This window comes from Camellia sinensis, chromosome 3, assembly GCF_055761805.1.
Source record: "Camellia sinensis isolate YWXY chromosome 3, ASM5576180v1, whole genome shotgun sequence".
Classification (NCBI taxonomy): Eukaryota; Viridiplantae; Streptophyta; class Magnoliopsida; order Ericales; family Theaceae; genus Camellia; species Camellia sinensis.
Genome location: NC_138963.1, coordinates 77,955,460 through 77,977,238, shown reverse-complemented (window position 1 = coordinate 77,977,238; position 21,779 = coordinate 77,955,460). Strand labels below are relative to the sequence as shown.

At 38.3% G+C, this 21,779-nt stretch overlaps 1 protein-coding gene and 1 long non-coding RNA gene across 3 annotated transcripts; both read right to left on the bottom strand.

Moving 5' to 3' along the window:
• Positions 1–1,232: 1,232 nt before the first annotated feature.
• On the bottom strand, positions 1,233–7,313 carry LOC114284490 (uncharacterized). Its single transcript, XM_082918165.1, has 9 exons — positions 7,241–7,313; positions 6,683–6,906; positions 5,115–5,245; positions 4,954–5,020; positions 4,240–4,310; positions 4,032–4,116; positions 2,745–2,897; positions 2,423–2,497; positions 1,233–1,662 (listed from the first exon to the last, which is right to left on the bottom strand). The coding sequence occupies exons 1-9, from the start codon at positions 7,311–7,313 to the stop codon at positions 1,624–1,626; spliced, it is 918 nt and encodes a 305-aa protein (XP_082774291.1). The 3' UTR covers positions 1,233–1,623.
• A 152-nt stretch (positions 7,314–7,465) lies between these two features.
• On the bottom strand, positions 7,466–20,896 carry LOC145821041 (uncharacterized). Of its 2 annotated transcripts, XR_014363081.1 has the most exons (4): positions 20,095–20,896; positions 9,046–9,111; positions 8,484–8,585; positions 7,466–7,491 (listed from the first exon to the last, which is right to left on the bottom strand). It is a non-coding gene; the product is annotated as an uncharacterized LOC145821041 (long non-coding RNA). The 2 variants fall into 2 exon arrangements; XR_014363080.1 differs by lacking the exon at positions 9,046–9,111.
• Between the last annotated feature and the right edge of the window lie 883 nt (positions 20,897–21,779).

Here is a 21,779-nt window from a genome sequence, read left to right as displayed (position 1 = left end):
AGTTAGTGCATGTGTTAATTTTACACGGCTTTAACCATCTAAAAAATAAAATTTACACGGTATTAGGATCATAAGCGGTGGAGCTAAAGTAGTGGTTTCATTTTATACGCATGCAGTATTATATAAAATTTTTGAGAGCCTTTCATAAATTAACACCATTAAAATTGTTTGAAAAAAGAAAAAGATTTATTAACAAAAAAAAAAAATGTTTAAAAAAATTATTTAATTCTATGCTCATCATATTTTTATATTATTTTTTATTTGGCACACATAACTATTAATGGTTGAATATGAATGAACTTATATAGATACCATTACAATAACTATTGTGTATGTCACATATTAGATATCGGAATTGGGGATGGTGCTGCGCTGGCTGTGCAACAACAATTGCTGTGAAACGAAATGGGCTCATTTTGGGGTTCATTTCGATAATTCGAACCGTTCATTTTGGAATACATTAAGTAGAATATTCCTGCAAAAAATCAAGTTAATCAGATATCGTTTATCCATTCATCCACTCACATTTGTATTCATTTTAGTACTTTAAATCACAATTATTTTTTATTTTTGTAGATACAAATGTAAGTGGATGAATTGGTAAACACTACAAGAATTAACACTTTTGGCAACAAAAAAATTGGTCGCTAAAAGTCAATTTTTGGTCGGCAAAAGTTATCCGCGACCAATTTTTTTGGTCGCTACTTTGGTCGCCAATTGAGGGTCGGCAAAAGTAATTTGCGACCAAAATTGTGGTTGGTCGGCAAAAGTTGGATTTGCCGACTAAATTTTTGGTCGCTAAATATTTAATTACCACGACTAATTTATTTTGTCGCCAAAACACTTTGGTCGCGAAAAGTGATATTTTCCCGACCAAATTTCTTAGTCGCCAATTGTCACATTTCGCGACCAAAAAGTTTGGTCACCAATTATTACATTTCGTGACCAAATATTTTGGTCGCCAATTATGACATTTCGCGACCAAAAAAATTGGTCGCCATTTATTACTTTTCGCGACCAAAACTTTTGGTCGGCAAAAGTGAGTTTCCACGACCAAGAGCTGTTTTGGTCGGCAATAGATGTATTTTTTGCGACCAAGACTCTTGGTCGGCAATTGTCATTTTTTGCAAAAAAAAATTATTTTGGATGTCGCGACTAATAAATTGGTTGCCAAAGCAGGAAAACAATACACCTGTAATTCCTAATAATTCATTCAATCCATAATAAACCTATAATTTTAAAGCATCATTCAAATTAACTGAATCATTAACATTTGACACAATACATAATTCATTAACATTCGACACAATACAACTATTCTAAGTTTTCATTCACAAGTCACATCCATCTAGCATAACAATTTGAAACATAACTATTTGTTATCCATGCACAGCTATCAACAAATAAAACTACTAATTTTTGTTATCCATACACATCTATCCACAAATATTTAATCCTCCAAAAAATGCTTATACTGCCAAGTAGTCTTGTACAATTTAGCTTAGTGAACTTGTTAAGAAATATGTTGGGGAGGGTGCTGGTCTGGTTCGTGCTTTTGATCCACTTTTCCCAACTTTTGATCCACTTTTTAATGATGGCCCCATCGATATTGTTTTAGCCACTTCAAATGTTTAGCAACTTTGTCCTATGCATATCATTTCCCTGTTAAAATGCCAAACATAAATGTCAATAAAATTTCCTTCTAGACACTGAAGCACCTGTACCGCCCAAGCGTAACACATCGTGGCCAAACAATTAATGAAATCAAATATAATTACCAAGCAAATAAATTTAGATTTTATCACGGTGATAAGTCATTCCACACGAATCAACAGCTTGTTGCTTCTACATTAGAATGCATTTATTAATGAAACTAGAACAATTATTGAGCAACTGTATGACATTTGATGTGTGAAGTGCTCTTTTTCTCATGTTCATTTCTTTATGGAACTGGGTGATCTTAGAAATCCAAAGCTTTTTTTACTTACATTTGAGTAAGCAAGGTGAACAGAGCTATGGGAGCCTTATTACCCTGGCTACCCTTCCCGAGGCATATGCCTGCTTATCAACAATTGCTATATAGACTAATTGCTAATTGCTATATAGATGATCTACCTGCTTATCAACAAAACATCAGGTCCCATACCTATAAATGCAGATTCACCAAATATTACTTAAACCAATAGGACTCCAAGTTTTTAATTCGTTGATAACCCAATTGTTCTCTCCTTTAAAATAAAAGATCTTAACTCAAATACATGAATGAAAATATATGACACCCCCAACTAGTGTTAAGGAAACAAAAAAAGGGCCAAGAAATAAAGCAAATCATCTAATTCCTTCAGAATAATTGCCATGTACTGATGTATATTTAACATGTTATTACAGCAATCAAAAGTGATTATAGGGGATATGGTACCACCTTTGCACAGTCACCGAGCCAGCCCATGATACTACGAGCAGCTTGAAACATCTCTCCCAATGCAGTCAATGTGATCTGCTCAACCAGAAAAGAAGAATATTCTTACGATGAAGTTAAAGCTAAATGAATGAATCCACGTAAATATGAGTTGTCTTTATTGGACTGACATTGGAAAAGAAAAACCTCCCATGGAAATGTTATGCATACAAAAGATGTTAATATACACAAAATGCATTGCATACAAAAGACTATTCCATGAAGCAAATGTTATGCTCTATAAATAGATGCAAGACTGAAGAACTGTCAATGATCCTGCCCTTACTTTTGCAGCATAACAGGCTGCACCAAAGAGCTCTGTATCATCTGCGATGGCATTACGTTCCTTCAACCTTCTCTTGATCTGATCCCGAGCACAAATGTAAGTTACATCATACACTGATTTCATCACTGTCTGCTTCACTAATTTCTTGTCCACCTAGATTATTGCCACTTATCAGTCCAGCGTCACTCATAGAAAATAACTAACTATTGGGATAATTAAGAAAGATGTCAATGTGCAGCGAGAAAAGCACAGAGAAGAATATTACCAGTTTTATTTAAGTAAATAAAAATAGCATACTAAGTAAATGACAGTGTCTAATATGTTGGGCATTCGGAGTAAGGATTGCTCCCAGAGAAGAGTTCAAGCTGTTTGGGATGTGGCATCTATTTGTCTTATGTGGTTGAGGGAAAGGAATGGGTGGTGCTTCCCACTCACAAAGTCAAAGAAATCAATGCTGAGATCTTTGTTCTTTTGGTTTAGAGAGTACTTCCTGTTGGGTCTTGTGGACCCTAATAAGTACTGTTCCCACTAACCTGTAACGTATTAAACGAATACAAATAGCGTCTCTCAGGTTTCCCAAATTACACAAACCTCCCCTATCATAATGGTCGGTTAACAGCCCTTAACACTAAATGTGCTTTTACTGTTTGGTTGGTGGAAGTTTATTGATCAGCTAGATTCAGTGATGATAAGAGCATTATAGAGAAAAAAGTAATCAAAAAACCAAAACCAAACCAAAAAAAATAAAAGACAAAAATAAGAGAGAGAAACAAGCAACTCGTCACAAAGCAAGGTTTCTGTTGCTTTCTTCAACCTTGCTCTCTATCTCTCTTAGTGTCGGGGTGGTGGATTATGGTGTTTGGGTTCAATCACTGTAGTTGGGTTTCAAATGAGAGAGAGAGAGAGAGAGAGAGATGCTCAATTAAATTAAACTTCTTTTTCTTTTTCTTTTTGTCATGGGATGTGGCATAAATGAATTTGGTAGTAGTATCATATTTTCCTTTGACAAGTGGTGTGGGTATAACTGACAATGTCTGCTTGCATTGACTAAATAAGGATAAAATTGGCATTACAAATTAACAAAGTGATGACATTATCTTTTTCCATCATTCTCATTGATGGTATGTCAACAGGGGGGAGGTATATACATAATGTTATGTTAGATGTAAGTAAGAGAGGGCATATTTCAAAAACACAAGGAAATGGCTGGAAACCTCAAGGAGGTCAATGTAATTTACTTTACTAATAATGATTAGTAGTCATAGTAGATGTGGTAGTGGTACCAACCTGATTGATTAAAAGCCTTGCACACAGTGCATCTGGAAATACTTCAGGATCTTTCTGAGCATCTTTCCTCATTATATCTAGAACTCTACGTGGCAAATATGGCATTTTTTAACATGCAATTGTCAACTGAGGTGATTTAACTCTGTTAATATCTATAAAACCTGAACGAAAAGATATAAGCTTCTTGCATTGTGAAAAAGCTACTTACCTAGCAGCTATTCCTGAGTAAACATCAGCAGGTTTTTCTCCAGCAACCAAATTGACAGCAGTTGCTCCCAACTGAATGAAAAAAATCCATCAGAGAAGCCAGAGATAAGCAACAAAACAGGAAACAAATTTTTTTTTTTGGGTCATGAATGGATAAAAAGTTTACATTTTTTCTTAGCTCCAATGAAATGAAAGATGACATTTCTCTGGCTATATTTCTCCATTTACTTTGATGCTAACTGCTGCTAAATTTCGTAAAAGCAATGAATATTTAACGAATCATAACTACTGGTCTCAGCTTCTTATACAGTTATTAAAAGCTTATGGGATTGTTGATTGATTGGTGAAGTGAACAAAACAACCTATCAAGCATAAGAGAGTGGGTTCAAGTCCTATCATAGCAGAGCGAACGTGTTCGCAACACCCCAAATTTAAAGTGCCAACATAGCATATGAGCCTTATTTTCCTAAGTTTTCAAGTACTTAATATCTCTGGACTGTCACTTCAGGTAGTCAGGGAACAGGTGGTACTAATAAATGGATCGAGTTTGGTTACTCAGGAAGTTATGATGGAGTAGTACCAAATAAGTGGATAGAAATAATTGGCAAATGACATGGAAACCCACAAACTTATACACAAGTAGCTTATTAGCAATCATGCTTCTTTAGAATGCAGATCTTAAAGAAGAAGAAAATAAACTCATGGATTTACTTACAGTTCTTTCGAGGCCCTTGTGAACTAGTGGATCACATTCAATGACACCATATCTTCTGCCGATGTTCCTGTTGAATAAAAAACACAAAAACCACAATATGAAGTGTTGAAGACTAGCAGGAAGTTTGTCCATCAATAAAACAATGAAAAATGGATATTTACTTTTCTTTCACTACAGTTTTTAATGAGTGTACAAACGCAGGTCGAATATCAGGTGGACCATCAGCTAACTGATCAGCCCGAGGCTGTATATAGGCAGTTTGCAACAGTAACTCAATTAGACGAGTCCCAACCTGAAAAGTAGATGAAGGATTGAACCTTTATATAATTCAGTTGTCACAATTATGGTTGGTGCCTAATTGTCCAGGGCATAATGATAACATCTTAATAACATCTTACACCTAATTTGGTGGCTCACCTTCTCCAAGTAACTGGTAATAGATTATAGGCCCAAAACATGACACTAGTATGACTGTTGGGCTGTGGTATTTCATGGTTTTGTAGCTCAAGGCAAATCTGACTTGCCTGTTCTGTTTTGGTGCTTGAAGGGATGCTCTGATATCTTACCTGTTTTGATCTGTTATGCTGCTGTGTTGGTTTTAACAAACTTGGGGATTGGTTTGGATGAAGGGCTGCTACAGGTCAAGGCATTGTGTTTGGTCTGACTGTTGGGCTGTTGTAATTCAGGGCAATGTAGCTCAAGGAAAATCTGATCTGTCTGTTCTGTTTGGTGCCAACAGGAGTGCTGTTTTGCCTGCTGTTTTTTGCCTTTTTTTTTTTTTTTTTTTTCTGCTTTTTGTGGTTTGTTTTGCTCTGTTTGTTTTCCTCGTTGGTTTCTCACCAACTAGGAGGTTGGAGCTTGACTTAGCTCCAAGCTCCTCTTTATTGATGTATTTCTTCATATAATTCATCAATAAAGTCTTCTTTTTGCCGATCAAAAAAAAAAAAAAAAGGACCAAGTGAGACAATGATAGGCTGTCAAAAACATAGAAGAGATGGGAGAGGAAGTTGACATAGAGTTTTATTCTTAATAATCTCTCAGGTCTTAGCCAATAATCCTTTGTGAATTTACAAAGGTATATTTTTGACACTGCATAAATATCTGAACTAGAATTAATTTATAATTGGACTCTACCCTCATTAACATGTACACACTTTTTGAAGAGAACATTTGATAAAGCATATGTCAAAAAAAAAAAAAAAAAAGACAATTTACAAAAGTTTCATAGTCCATACCTGCAAGGCATTTTCATGAAATTCATTGTGCACCTGCCTCAGATGTGATCTTGGCAACTGGGGAAAATAAAAAGCATAAATCACTTGCATACCAAACAGGAAAAAGGACCTCAAATACTAGAAGAAAGCTGGCAGTATAAGAGTGTTTGCAACCTCATCACTACCCTTTTGTGACAACATTACCAGTCAAAAAAAAAAAAAATTAGCACAGAGGTTGAAAACATGAAAGTTAATAATGGTGTTTCTATTGCCCCAAGGAGAATGCATCAATTTTATAAAGTTAATAATCACTTATTGAATAAAACTTTCAGCTTCCACTTTCATCGTTCATGAGACGTAAGACTTTACAAATTTTGAAAACTAGGAGTGGCAGAAGTCTAGTAAGGCTAAAGGGTTGATTTACCTGGAAGAGAGTTACAAAACCATTACCAAAATGAAAAAAAACTAATGAATGATAGGTAATCCAAATTAAACAGATATACAAAAATAGTTACCTTGGCATTATAAGCAGCAACCTTCACACCACACTTGCAAAGAAACTTTGATATGCTTAATGTTTCTTTTCTGGTAGGTACATATATAATGGTTGATCCTTCTAAATGACCTTGCTGAAGTTTTAATCCTTCTTCCCGTTTGTTAGGCGGATCATTTATCTCACGTAACCCACAAATATCCGAGTCCTTATCAGGCAATTGACCAAAGAATTCACCACAAGAAACTGCAATGAATAGATTATAAGTGAATGCTTCTCATAAGAAGAGAAAAAGAATTATAGGAACACATTCTTCAGTCCGGGGAAGAGAAGAGAATAATTTTTCAAAGATCCCCACTTTACCATGGATTGGACAATTGGAAGAGTAATAAGATAAATGAAGTGACTAGAGTCACTAGAAGAAACATGTATAGATGGATGCACACATGCATATAAACATGTATATAAACATCACATTATGCTTCTTTTTATCAGGCCTTTTCTTTCTGGTATATATATCTACCAATTCACAAAAATCCTTCTCATAAGAAGATGGGGATGATGTTCTACTATGCTTTACCTGTACATATCAAAAAATGAATAGGAAAGATTACTGCAGGAATGAATAGATGGATGCACACATGCCCACACATGAGTCACCTTAGTTTCAGAAAATTTATAGATATTTATGTATAGAAATTCTGGAATTGAAATACCCAAGGTCTAGAGTCAAAATGCAGAAAAAATCATTAAGTGCTACTTTAAACTTCTTATTAATGCATAAAAATGCAATAAAAGAATAAAAACATACCACTATTCCAGACTTGGACACTACAGGAGAAATATAGACATGAAAAAAATAAACTAGAGTTTTGGTGAAAATAAAACAGGGTTTCGAACTAGACATGAAAAAAAAATCACTAGACATGAAAAATGCATAATAATGGGCTATTCTTGAAAAATCACTAGACATGAAAAAAGGCATAATAATGATTACGTCCACATGCAATCAACACTGAAAAAAAATCACTAGACATGAAAAAAGGCATTGCTTCTATGAGAAATATAGATATTTGGAACTATTATATTTTTCTGGTTATAGAACAGGGTTTTGGTGAAAATATTGAGGGCTATTCTTGCATGTAAGCTGTAACTGGCAATAGTAAGTTTGCTATTTTTCTGGTAAGAGAGAAAAAGGAAGGAAAAAAAAAAAGGATGGCAAGAATCTAGGAATCTTGACCATAATATTTTAGGAATCAGACCCTTGACGTTAGGCTACATCACAAATGACTTAAACTCAAACCCTAAATGTTTATACCCTTTTCTTCAATATTACAAGAAAAAATACATAATAATGGGCTGCTGTAGTTTTCCAATCATTAATACGATTAATACTAATAATGGGAAGCTGAATGACTATTGGAAATCTCTCTAATGTTACTAGAAAGATAATTCCTACATTCAACCAGTCAGGACCAATGTTACTAGAAAGATGATTGTTTTGGTATGTGGAATTCTAGTAACCATGGCTAAACCTCAACAAGCAGGTCAATATACCCACTGAGGATATTATATCATGTTTCTCCTACTCAATGCAAATAACTAAATATGGTCTATTGAAAGATGATGGAGAAAAGCTTCACTCTCAACTACCATGAAAGACAGTAGAAGAGAAATCAATAATTGAATGCCAAACCCTGCTACAAAGCGGGAGTTTTGTGCTGAGTACGACCTTTATTTAATTGACAACAAGCTATGATCTAAATATGAATCAACCACTAATTTTCTTTTTTTCATTATTAATCAAAGTTTTTGGTACTTACTTGTTAGGGCGTCGCATTAAAACGTAATATATTGGATCTTCTGAAGATTCTCCAATTGACAATTTCAGCAATTGCAAAACAATGTAACAACATGTTGTAATGCTGTAAAAAAAACAAGCAACTTCACATCAAATCTGTAACAAAGATCTAGATTTCACTATACATGGTGGCAACTCATTAACATATCTAAATAAAAATTATAAAACTACAGTGTAATCAATTCCTCAAAACATATATTCAGCTGGCAGTCAAATAGTTTTTGAATCTGCAAGAAAAACTAGAAGAAAAAATGCACGTAGGAACTTTAACTATAAAGTATTTGGATAAAATAACAAAGATTTATTAATGCATGTTTAATAGTGAAAATGAAAATGTAATGTCAAATCAATTCAAATTAAAGATAGAAGATTTCTATATTAGCACCATATCAGAACATTTAGCACCATATTAGAACATTTACTAGGGGAAAAAAGGATAGAACATAACATAAAATTGAAACTAATTTCTAATAATTGGAACAAATCGACGACTGAAAAATGCTGAAACAGAAGTGAGCATTTACCTCATCTTGGGGTGTGTTTCTGATTTGGAAAATGAAACGCTTCTTCTTCCTATGAATTTGTTGGACCTATTTAGTCAGTCATAGATCCTTTTGTAAATTTTTTATGTTTTAAATGTAATTTGAAGAAATTATATATGAGGAATCTAGTTGGACAAAACTGATGTAGTTGGTCAACTTAAGTAAATTTTGTTCCAGTGTCTTTAATCCAGTTTAGTCCCCTAGAGTCTTGCAGACAGATATAAAGACCTGTACTTAATTCTAAACATATAGATAGTATTCATGTACATTCTAGAATAGTCTATTAGAGGAGGTGGGAGTAGTATCTACAATACTCTTAATCCTTTGGGTTTTGGGATATTCTTTGTAAACCTATAGAAGGGGAGGGCCTCATTTGCCAACCCATCCAAGGAAATCCAAAAGTAATACAAGATCTCTTGCATTCACTTAATGGAGTAAACTGATCCAGTTGGTCCTTATATGATTGCAAATTTTAACATTGCAAAAGTCCAAACTTTTGAATTTACAAAGGTCTAGTTCATGCCCATGCATTATAATCAATAATTTTACACCAGCAATTCAATTACCATGTTTCCATGGATTGCTCACAAGGCCAACAAACAGGCGGTGTTCCTTGCATACACTTGGAAAATAGAAATTGTTTGGACCTAACTTAATCTGTCCCTGGACATGTCTAAGAAAATTTGAACCTCCTATAGGAATGCAGTATCATCTTATCAAAACCAATAGTATTACTCTCATTAAAAAATTACCTAAGCACTGGCACAATAACCAGGCTACCCAGCAAAACAAGCACCTAATTAGACCTTTTCAATAACCAGGCTACCCTCTTGAAAGCCAGCAAAACAAGCGCCTCATTGGACCTTTTCCAAGGAATCCTTCAACCAGAATAACAGTTTAAGTGTTGATTGAAAATCACATTCACATGTTTTGTAGTTCATCAAAAACCACCTTGCTCAGCTAGTGAAAAGTTGACTGATATGTATCTCGGGGTCGGACACATCAAATCTCTAAATAAAGGATACGTGGACTTGGCTAAAATTTATCCAAAAATTAGATATGGGTATGTGGATACAACAAAAAGTATTAAAAACGTTAACAGGTGTCTCTTCCTATTATGATTTTTTTTTCTCCTTCTTCATCCTGTATTTTTTTTGGGTACTGAATCTGATTTTTTTTGTTATATTACTGTGGAATTTTGGTTTGGACTATGTAAAACTGGTTGGATTAGAGTTTGGTAATATGAAGAACTCCAAAAGCAAACGTATAGCGACCCCGGTCTTTTCCCATTTGATTATTGTATCCGGACTTAGGTTCCGTAGATTCTGTCATTGTTTAATTGTTGTTGTTGTCCCTTATTTTTTTTCTCATTTGGAATTATAGGATGTGTTGGGCAGGTTTGTTTCAGGTTGGTTGGGTTTAGAAACCAAGAGTTACTGTCCAGGTTTTTGGTTCTTCGCTCGAGCGAGGAGTTGTTCGCTCGAGCGAGAGGTAGTGTTTGATTTGGACCTGTAGCTGTGCATTCTTGGCTCGAGCGAGCTTTTCTTCGCTCGAGCGAGTTAGTTCATCCTTCGCTCGAGCTATAGTTCCTTCGCTCGAGCGTGTGTCTGGGTTCAGACCTGAGGGTTTGAGTTCTTCGCTCGACCGAGCTTTCTTTCGCTCGAGCGAGCATTTGAGTTGTTGGCTCGAGCAAGGCTTCCTTGGCTCGAGCGTAGTTTCTCTGTGTCTGGTCGCTCGAGCGACCAAGTATTCGCTCGAGCGAGCCTGTCCAGTTTATATACACAGCAGCGGGATTTGATCAGTCTTTTTTCATTTTCTTTTGATTCCAAACCCTTGGTCCGACTTTTCTCTCTCCCTACTCACCTTCTTTCTTAGATTTGATCCACTTACGGTGTGTTTCTACCCTAGATCCTTCATATAAAAGATAGAGTGAGGCAAGGGCTACCATTTAAACTGAGCATTTGGCGATTTGGAGCACTTTGGTATTTGGGCACTCATCTCTTTCTTCACCTTTTGGGTTGTTTTCTTTGAGGTAGGGATTTCCTACTCCATTTTATAGGTTATGTTCTAAGTTTTGGTATTTTAATATGTTGGGAATACTTTGGTAAATTTTGGGAAAAACCCTAGTTGAATTATTGAATTGATTTGTATGAGTAATTCATGGAATTGGGAAAAGATGGTTAAATTCATGGAATTGGGGAATTCATTGATTAAATAGCATAATTGGATAATTTGAATCATTGTCTATTGAATTGTGGACATAGTTATTTTCAGTTTAGAAATAACTGTTTTGGGCTATCGGTGGAGGATAGTCGTGATTGTTGTAGACATTGCATGTGGATTAGGAATAACTGGAACTAATCACATTGGTTAAGTCATTAATTTTGACTGTGGCATTGATACAGAAAATACGTGTATTGATTGAGCATTGCATTTGCATACATTGTTTGTGTGTGGGAGGAGATAGGGGATGTACTCCACGGTTTAGGGGAAGATAGGGGATGGACCTCTAAACCGGATTTTGTTTGGGAGGAGATAGGGGATGGACTCCATTAGCATCACTTTTATGTGTGCTTATTTATAGAAGTGTTTTATTGATACAGCACTAAAATGTGTATCAATCTGGAAGTATGAAGTGTTTTGATTTGAGCTTGAGTCTCATTTGTTTGTTGATAATGGAAGGATGTGAATCTGATATATGTAATTCACTGTTGTAAGTTTGGCTAGGTTCTGAGCCATGTTGATAAATTGGAAGGTAAAAATGAGTTTTAGACAATAGTGTTATAAGACTGTAAAATGAAATAATGGACTATCTTGGTTAACCATCTGTTGAATGCCATTGCTTTATTCATTGCTTATATGTGGTTTAGTATATTTCTACTGGGCTGTGGCTCACCCTTTATGGGAACATCATTTTCAGGTTCAGGTGATAAGCTACCTCCAAGGAATTAGCTTGGGAGGGTTTGGCTTCTGGATTGAAGAAGACTACTTTTAGTTAATTGTCTTAAATTATTAATACATGTAAACATTCAAGCCTAGGGCTTTTCTTGTATTGGGATAGAACTCATATTTTTGTATCCAAGTGTTGGCTTGGAAAGATGTAAACCTGTAGGGCATTTTATTCAATGATACATGTAATGCTTTATTTTGTAATACTCTGATGAATGAATTAATAGAGTGTCTTCTTTAAATAATGAATGTCAACGATATATAATGGGTTAATTTTGAGGGCGTTACAACTTGGTATCAGAGCGTACCGGGTTTGAATACTTTGGGTACGTGGGAAGTGATTAGTATCACATTGGGTTCGTCTCGTTTGATAGAGACTTAGTGGAATGTTATATGCTTATGTGATAACATGTTTATGTGATTATGTGGGTATGGAATGTAGTTTCTAGGATGTTGATTGGACCCTTGAGTTTCTTGTAGTCTTGTTGGAAAGGCACTTGATCACTGCTGCTTCCAACTGGAACTATAGTAACGCATTGGGACTATCATTATCCGGGAATGAAATTCGTAGGTGCTTATGTGATTATGTGCTTACGTGGAATGAATTATTGTTGTCCATTGCATTAGGACGCGAGTGTTTAGCTTCGGCACATTTATTAATGTGCTAATGTCTCTGTTTCCTTTATTAGGATGTCAGGACGAGGACGAGGACGCGGTAGGCGTGGTAGGCCGGGTAGGCAGGAGGTGCCTGTGCCAGAGGAGATTCCGGCAGTTGAAGAGGGTATTGGCCAGGCCAATGTGGCCGAGCCAGTAGGCCAGCAGGCTATGGGCGCTCTAGCCCGAGAGATAGCAGGGGCATTCAGGGAGTCAGTAGGCATTCTCAGAGCTGAGAATCAAGCTCAGGCTGTTATTGCGGATGCAGGACCTTCCTTTCTGAAGAGGGAGTTCTTCCGGTCTAATCCGGATGAATTTGTGGGTGATCCTAAAGAGCCACTTAAGGCAGATGAATGGCTCGAACAGACAACGAAGACGTTTGAGATGCTTGGCATCGAAGACGAGGGGTTGAAAGTGACCTTGGCATCTTTCCAGCTGAAGGGGGATGCGGGTCAGTGGTGGAAGTTTACTAAGGGGCGTATAGGAGGTACGTGGGAGGCTTTTGTGAATGCTTTCCAGGAGAAGTTTTTATCTCCGGCAGTCAGGGAGAAGCTGCGAGACCAGTTTTGTCAGCTTAAGCAGGCGAGTTCTTCAGTGGCCGAGTTTGAGGCTGCATTTACTAGTTTGTCCAGGTTTGCACCTGAGTTGGTGGCGTCTGAGGAACGCCGTTGTATTGAGTTTGAGAAGAAGTTGAGGCGTGGCCTCAAGTTGAGAGTTGGGGGAACTATGATTCGGGATTATGGGCGTATGGTTGATGCTGCAGCCCATATGGAGATCATGATGCAGGAGGAGGAGGAAGGGGAGGAGGAAGGGCAAAAGGGCTCCAAGAGGAGTCAGGATGGTCAGAGTGATGGTAGGAGACAGAAGGGTTTTAATCCTCAGCAGTCTCAGGGTAGTTTTTCTAGATCGACTTTTCCTGTGCCGAGTGCTAGTTCGGGGAAAGGTAGTCAGGGAGATTTTACCTGTTTCAAGTGTGGCCAGCTGGGCCACAAGTCTCCAGTTTGTCCTCAGAGGGAAGGAGTGCAGAGAGCAGCATCATCATCGGCTCGATCTCAGAGCCAGAGTCAGGGTAGAGGTCAGCCACTCTCGTGTTATCAGTGTGGTCAGCCAGGGCACATGAAGAGGTATTGCCCACAGTTGGGTGGCACACCTGGTGCATCTGGTTTGAGGCCGATTCAGGGTCAGCAGCCAGCTCAGTCGGGTTAGGCCTCGAGGGCTAATCAGGGGGCTTCATCGTCCCAGACAGTGCAGCAATCTTATGCTCCTAGGGGTGAGCAGGTTGATCAGAGGTCGTCTGGGCGCGTGTACGCTGTTACCGCGCAGGATCTTGTACCGACTCCATCAGTTGTGAGAGGTACCTTCTTGTTTTGCAACTCGGTTGCTAATGTTTTGATTGATACGGGTGCATCTCATTCCTTTGTGTCTGCTGCATTTGCATCTGTTTTGGAATTGGAGTTAGCACAGTTAGCATCTCCTATTTGTGTAGTGTCACCTCTTGGGGGTGAATTGATTTTGAAACAAGGTGTTAGGGGTTGTGATATAGAGGTTGATTATCATAGAATCCCATTTTCCTTTGTAGTTATGCCTATGAGGGGTTTTGATGTTATTTTGGGTATGGACTGGTTATCGTCATACCGGGCAGTTATTGATTGCTACCGCCAGAGGGTCACTTGTTGTACTGTGAGCGGAGAGTATTTTCATTTTCTGGGGGACCGGGTTGGTGATGTGTTGCCACCGGGGTATGTTCCACGAGGACGGAGTGAGCTTAGTAGTTTACTTGCTAACCTTTCGATTAGTGAGGATGAGGAGACACAGATTGTGTTGCCAAGGGTGGTTTGTGAGTACTCGGACGTCTTTCCTGAGGATCTTGTTGGTTTGCCACCGCATCGGGAGATTGAGTTCTCCATTGACCTAGTGCCAGGCACAGCACCGATTTCTATGGCACCTTATCGTTTTGCCCCAGCCGAGTTAGTTGAGTTGAAGATCCAGCTCCAGGAGTTATTAGACAAGGGTTTTATACGTCCTAGTGTTTCGCCGTGGGGAGCACCGGCCCTTTTTGTTAAAAAGAAAGGAGGTGCTTTGAGACTTTGTATAGATTACCGAAAGTTGAATCGGGCTACGGTCAAGAATAAGTACCCTATGCCCCGTATAGATGACCTGTTTGACCAGTTGAAGGGTTCCCGTTGTTTCTCTAAGATAGACTTGAGATCGGGTTACCACCAGTTGAGGGTCAGAGAAGAGGATATTTCGAAGACGGCATTCCATACGCGGTATGGCCATTATGAGTTTCTGGTGATGCCATTCGGACTCACCAATGCACCGGCAGTCTTTATGGACTTGATGAACCGGATTTTCCGGGAATTCTTGGATCGGTTTGTAGTCGTTTTTGTGGACGACATCCTTATCTATTCGCCTTCTGAGGAGGAGCACGAGGCACACTTGAGGGTGGTGCTTGAGTTACTTAGAGCCCATAGGCTGTATGCCAAGTTTGGGAAGTGTGAGTTCTGGCTGAGAGAAGTCAAATTCTTAGGCCATGTGGTATCCGGTGAAGGAGTGTCTGTTGATACATCCAAGGTAGAGGCAGTGCAGGATTGGGCACAGCCTAAGAGTGTATTTGAGATCCGCAGTTTTCTGGGATTAGCTGGGTATTACCGTCGGTTTGTGAAAGATTTCTCCAGGTTAGCATCACCGTTGACTAGGCTGACTCGGAAGGGAGTCAAATTTGTATGGAGTGAGACTTGTGAAAAGTCGTTTCAGGAGTTGAAAAATAGACTGACCACCGCTCCAGTATTGATTATTCCAGAGAGAGGGTTGGGTTATACAGTCTATTGTGACGCCTCACGAGAGGGTCTGGGTTGTGTGTTAATGCAAGAGGGGAAAGTAGTTGCCTATGGCTCACGTCAGTAGAAAATTCACGAGCAGAATTACCCTACGCATGATTTAGAGTTAGCAGCTGTGATATTTGCCTTGAAGATTTGGAGGCATTATCTTTATGGGGAGAAATTTGAGGTATTCTCAGATCATAAGAGTCTGAAATATTTGTTTACACAAAAAGATTTGAACTTGAGGCAGAGGAGGTGCATGGAATTCATAGAGGATTATGACTTTGAGTTGCATTATCATCCGGGAAAGGCCAATGTGGTGGCCGATGCCCTTAGCAGAAAACCTGTTGGTGTCATAGCCAGTATAGCCATCCGAGAATGGGAGATGTTGAGTGCACTTGGGGAGTTTGATTTACTTTTGGGCGAGTCCGTTGAGGCTGCGTCCTTATTTTCTGTTGTTGCACAGCCTACACTTGTGACTCGAGTGTTAGAGGCTCAGAGAGGTGACCTTGAGGTAGAATCTCTCCGTGAGAAGATTTCTGGTGGGAAGGTTGAGAAGGGTTTGACGGTGTATTCCGACCTGAGTGTGAGATACCGAGACCGTCCGTTTGTGCCGGAGTCTTGCCGAGAGGAGGTACTCCGAGAGTTTCATCATTCACGCCTTGCGGTGCATCCGGGAGGCACTAAGATGTATCGGGATTTGGGTCGTCAGTTTTGGTGGCGGGGTATGAAGAGAGATGTGGCAGCTTTCGTATCTAAGTGCCTTACTTGCCAGCAAGTGAAGGCCGAGCATCAGAGGCCAGCGGGTTTGTTGCAACCCTTGCCTATTGCCGAGTGGAAGTGGGAGCATGTCACTATGGACTTCGTTGTAGGTCTTCCGAGGACTCAGCGGGGTAGTGATGCTATTTGGGTGGTTGTAGATCGGTTGACTAAGTCGGCGCACTTCATTTCTATGCGCGTGAGAGATTCGGTAGATCATCTTGCCGACTTGTATATTCGGGACATAGTGAGATTGCACGGGGTCCCAGTGACGATCGTCTCAGATAGAGATCCTCGTTTTACTGCCAGGTTGTGGCAGAGTTTGCAGAGTGCCTTAGGCACTAAGTTGACCTTTAGCACGGCTTATCATCCTCAGACTAACGGACAGTCCGAGCGTACTATTCAGATACTTGAGGATATGCTTCGGGGTTGTGTTCTAGACTTTAGTGGGTCGTGGGAGAGGCACTTGCCGTTGGTGGAGTTTGCCTACAACAACAGTTTCCAGTCTAGTATCGGTATGGCACCATTTGAGGCCTTGTATGGCCGACCGTGTAGATCTCCTGTTTGTTGGGCTGAGGTGGGTGATGCACCTCTGTTGGGTCCGGAGTTGGTGAGGGAAACGACGGAGAAAGTTGAGCTTATCCGTAAGAGGCTTGTTACAGCACAGAGTCGTCAGAAATCTTATGCCGACCGTAGGAGGAGACCCTTGGTGTTTGTGGAGGGTGATCATGTCTTTCTGAAGATATCACCTAAACGGGGTTTGATGAGGTTTGGGAAGAGTGGGAAGTTGTCCCCTCGTTTCATTGGTCCGTTTGAGATCCTTGAGAGGATTGGCGAGGCTGCTTATCGTTTAGCTTTGCCGCCGCAGTTGTCTGGAGTACATGACGTGTTTCATGTGAGTATGCTTCGGAAGTATGAGCCGGATCCATCACATGTGTTGGATTGGACCGATTTAGTGGTTGATGTGGATGTCTCGTATGAGGAGAGACCGGTTCGGGTATTGGATAGGCGGGATCAAGTTTTACGAGGCAAAACCATCCCTTTGGTAAAAGTTTTGTGGAAACATCATGGAGTGGAGGAAGCCACTTGGGAGCGTGAATTGGAAGTCCGCGAAAAATACCCGGACATGTTTATTCAGTTGTAATCTTATATTTAGATTTTGTAATATTGTTGAACTTAAGAGCTTTACATATGTCTTAGGTTGTAAAACGTTGAGTATGTTTTGGAAAAGGGGTGTATCTTGAAACTTGCTTCATTATAGAAGTTTGATATAGTATTGCATATGTTGATTACATTGCTTAGTGTGTTATGTATATCATGTAATTAAATATGATATGGGATTGTTAGCATTGAAAGGAATAATGCATAATAATGATACAGATTGAGATATATGTTGTGTTATATATTTGATATGAGATGCCTCTTGATAAAGAGATGAAGTGACCAGTATTGGGTCAAGTTGTTTATTATTGTTATATACTATCTTTGGGTATTGAGAAAAACCTGTTTTCAAATTTGTGCCTAATTTCGGGGACGAAATTCTTTGAAGGGGGGAGGTTATAGCGACCCCGGTCTTTTCCCATTTGATTATTGTATCCGGACTTAGGTTCCGTAGATTCTGTCATTGTTTAATTGTTGTTGTTGTCCCTTATTTTTTTTCTCATTTGGAATTATAGGATGTGTTGGGCAGGTTTGTTTCAGGTTGGTTGGGTTTAGAAACCAAGAGTTACTGTCCAGGTTTTTGGTTCTTCGCTCGAGCGAGGAGTTGTTCGCTCGAGCGAGAGGTAGTGTTTGATTTGGACCTGTAGCTGTGCATTCTTGGCTCGAGCGAGCTTTTCTTCGCTCGAGCGAGTTAGTTCATCCTTCGCTCGAGCTATAGTTCCTTCGCTCGAGCGTGTGTCTGGGTTCAGACCTGAGGGTTTGAGTTCTTCGCTCGACCGAGCTTTCTTTCGCTCGAGCGAGCATTTGAGTTGTTGGCTCGAGCAAGGCTTCCTTGGCTCGAGCGTAGTTTCTCTGTGTCTGGTCGCTCGAGCGACCAAGTATTCGCTCGAGCGAGCCTGTCCAGTTTATATACACAGTAGCGGGATTTGATCAGTCTTTTTTCATTTTCTTTTGATTCCAAACCCTTGGTCCGAATTTTCTCTCTCCCTACTCACCTTCTTTCTTAGATTTGATCCACTTAGGGTGTGTTTCTACCCTAGATCCTTCATATAAAAGATAGAGTGAGGCAAGGGCTACCATTTAAACTGAGCATTTGGCGATTTGGAGCACTTTGGTATTTGGGCACTCATCTCTTTCTTCACCTTTTGGGTTGTTTTCTTTGAGGTAGGGATTTCCTACTCCATTTTATAGGTTATGTTCTAAGTTTTGGTATTTTAATATGTTGGGAATACTTTGGTAAATTTTGGGAAAAACCCTAGTTGAATTATTGAATTGATTTGTATGAGTAATTCATGGAATTGGGAAAAGATGGTTAAATTCATGGAATTAGGGAATTCATTGATTAAATAGCATAATTGGATAATTTGAATCATTGTCTATTGAATTGTGGACATAGTTATTTTCAGTTTAGAAATAACTGTTTTGGGCTATCGGTGGAGGATAGTCGTGATTGTTGTAGACATTGCATGTGGATTAGGAATAACTGGAACTAATCACATTGGTTAAGTCATTAATTTTGACTGTGGCATTGATACAGAAAATACGTGTATTGATTGATCATTGCATTTGCATACATTGTTTGTGTGTGGGAGGAGATAGGGGATGTACTCCACGGTTTAGGGGAAGATAGGGGATGGACCTCTAAACCGGATTTTGTTTGGGAGGAGATAGGGGATGGACTCCATTAGCATCACTTTTATGTGTGCTTATTTATAGAAGTGTTTTATTGATACAGCACTAAAATGTGTATCAATCTGGAAGTATGAAGTGTTTTGATTTGAGCTTGAGTCTCATTTGTTTGTTGATAATGGAAGGATGTGAATCTGATATATGTAATTCACTGTTGTAAGTTTGGCCAGGTTCTGAGCCATGTTGATAAATTGGAAGGTAAAAATGAGTTTTAGACAATAGTGTTATAAGACTGTAAAATGAAATAATGGACTATCTTGGTTAACCATCTGTTGAATGCCATTGCTTTATTCATTGCTTATATGTGGTTTAGTATATTTCTACTGGGCTGTGGCTCACCCTTTATGGGAACATCATTTTCAGGTTCAGGTGATAAGCTACCTCCAAGGAATTAGCTTGGGAGGGTTTGGCTTCTGGATTGAAGAAGACTACTTTTAGTTAATTGTCTTAAATTATTAGTACATGTAAACATTCAAGCCTAGGGCTTTTCTTGTATTGGGATAGAACTCATATTTTTGTATCCAAGTGTTGGCTTGGAAAGATGTAAGCCTGTAGGGCATTTTATTCAATGATACATGTAATGCTTTATTTTGTAATACTCTGATGAATGAATTAATAGAGTGTCTTCTTTAAATAATGAATGTCAACGATATATAATGGGTTAATTTTGAGGGCGTTACAAAACCCAGTATATATTTTCATTATAGAATTATTGAGGCCCAAACACAGTGATAAAGTGTGTGTCTTCTCTAAATAAAATCAAATACTTTGGGCTTAATGATCTTTGCCATCTGCCCCATGTGACTGCAGCAGCCTACTAAATGGATTGATTAAAAAAAAAAAGAAGCAACAATGGCTTCTTCTTCAATCGATTTACTTGACTGGTTATTGACAATAATCAGTCTTTACCATTATCTCAATTCCACCAACAAATATTGATTTACTTAAAGCATAGAGAAGCATAGAGAGAAAGAGAGAGAGAGAGGGAGAGAGACACCGGAGAGCTCCCATGGGGGTTCGAAGTAGAGAGAGAAAGAGAAGACAGCGGCGTCAATGTAGAATTTGAGGAACCTGATGATGATGAAGGTGGCTGTGGTGGTGGAAACCCTAGCCTTCGGTGACCCAATCGAAGCACAATGTCGCGATTCACAATCGGAAACCCTACCTTGCGAGTGGGAGGATTGCGACTTGAAGACACTGAGAGAATGGGGGAGAGGCAGAAATCGAGGCCAGCGTCGGGAGCGAGTGCAAGAGGGAGGGTAGGAAAGAAGAACAGAGAGGGAGAGAGAGACAGAGAGGGAATGGGAGGAGACGAGTTAAACCAAATTACCCCAATCTGGGTTCGATTGATGCATTAACAGTGTGTGAAGTAGAAAATTACCCCAATCTATAATTTTTTTTCTGAAATTCAATTCCCGCCCCACGTTTCAAATTTCCCCCCAAACTTTTGGCGACCAAACTGTCAAATTAGTCGCAAAAATAGGTTCTTTCGCCGACAAATTTTTTTAGTCGCCAAATCTCAATCAACGGCGACTAAAATATTAGTCGCTAAATGTACTAATTTGGCGACTAATTTTTTTTGGTTGCTGAAAATAAGTTTTTCGCGACCAAATTTTTGGTCGCCAAAAAATATGTGACATTCCGCGACCAAATTTTTAGTTGGTCGGCAAAAGTATACCACTTTCTGCGACCAACATATTTTTTGGTCGCCAAAATATAACCTTCTGCGACCAATAAAATTTGGTCGCCAAAATTAATGATCATTCGCGACTAATTAATATTTGGTCGCCAAACGTCATTTTTTTGCGACCAAAATGTTTTTAGTCGGTAAAAGTGGTCGCAAAATGTGTAAATTCTTGTAGTGAAACGATATCTGATTAATTAGATATAAATATATTCTAAAATATGAACGGTTCGGATTATCGAAATGGGTCCCAAAATGAGTCCATTTCGCTGCACAGTAATTGCTGCTGTGCAGCCCGCGCAACAGCATCCTCTCTTCCTTAGATATCATGTAAAAATATAGTAATTGTAGCCTTATTGACATAATAATAAATATCATGATGTCATTTTTTTAGGGTAAATTAGAAATACACCCCTGAGATTTATTTAAAGTACAGATTGCCCTTATGGTATGGAAAATTAAAAATACCTCTTTGTTAATATTTTTTATTTAACAGAATTAATTAAAAAAATAAAATTCATAATTGCTCTCCTATACAATAATAAAATTACCTAAATTATTAATTGAAACATATTTCTAATATCATTAAAATTTGTTAATTGACTTTATGATTTATTAATAAAAGGGTAATTTGTTATTAAATTAAAAATCTGAGGAGATGGAATGTAATTTCCAAAATCACAGGGAGCAATTCATGTTTTAATCAAATCTCAGGGATATATTTGTAATTTATCCTTTTTAATAATGATATAAAAAAATTCATAAATAATTTATGTATAAAATGATTTAGAACTTTCACTTTAAAATAAAACATTCATGAAGATGGTTTTTTTATTTATAACAACATTTTTGTGATTTTTTTTTTGTATAAATTTTAAATATAAGTAGAGTTTATAAAAAAAAAAAGGCTTCTTTTAAAGCACGGAATTCTTAATTATATATATATATTTTGTTTCTCGAGAAGAATCATTTTGTCTCTTCTCTCTATTTAATTGATT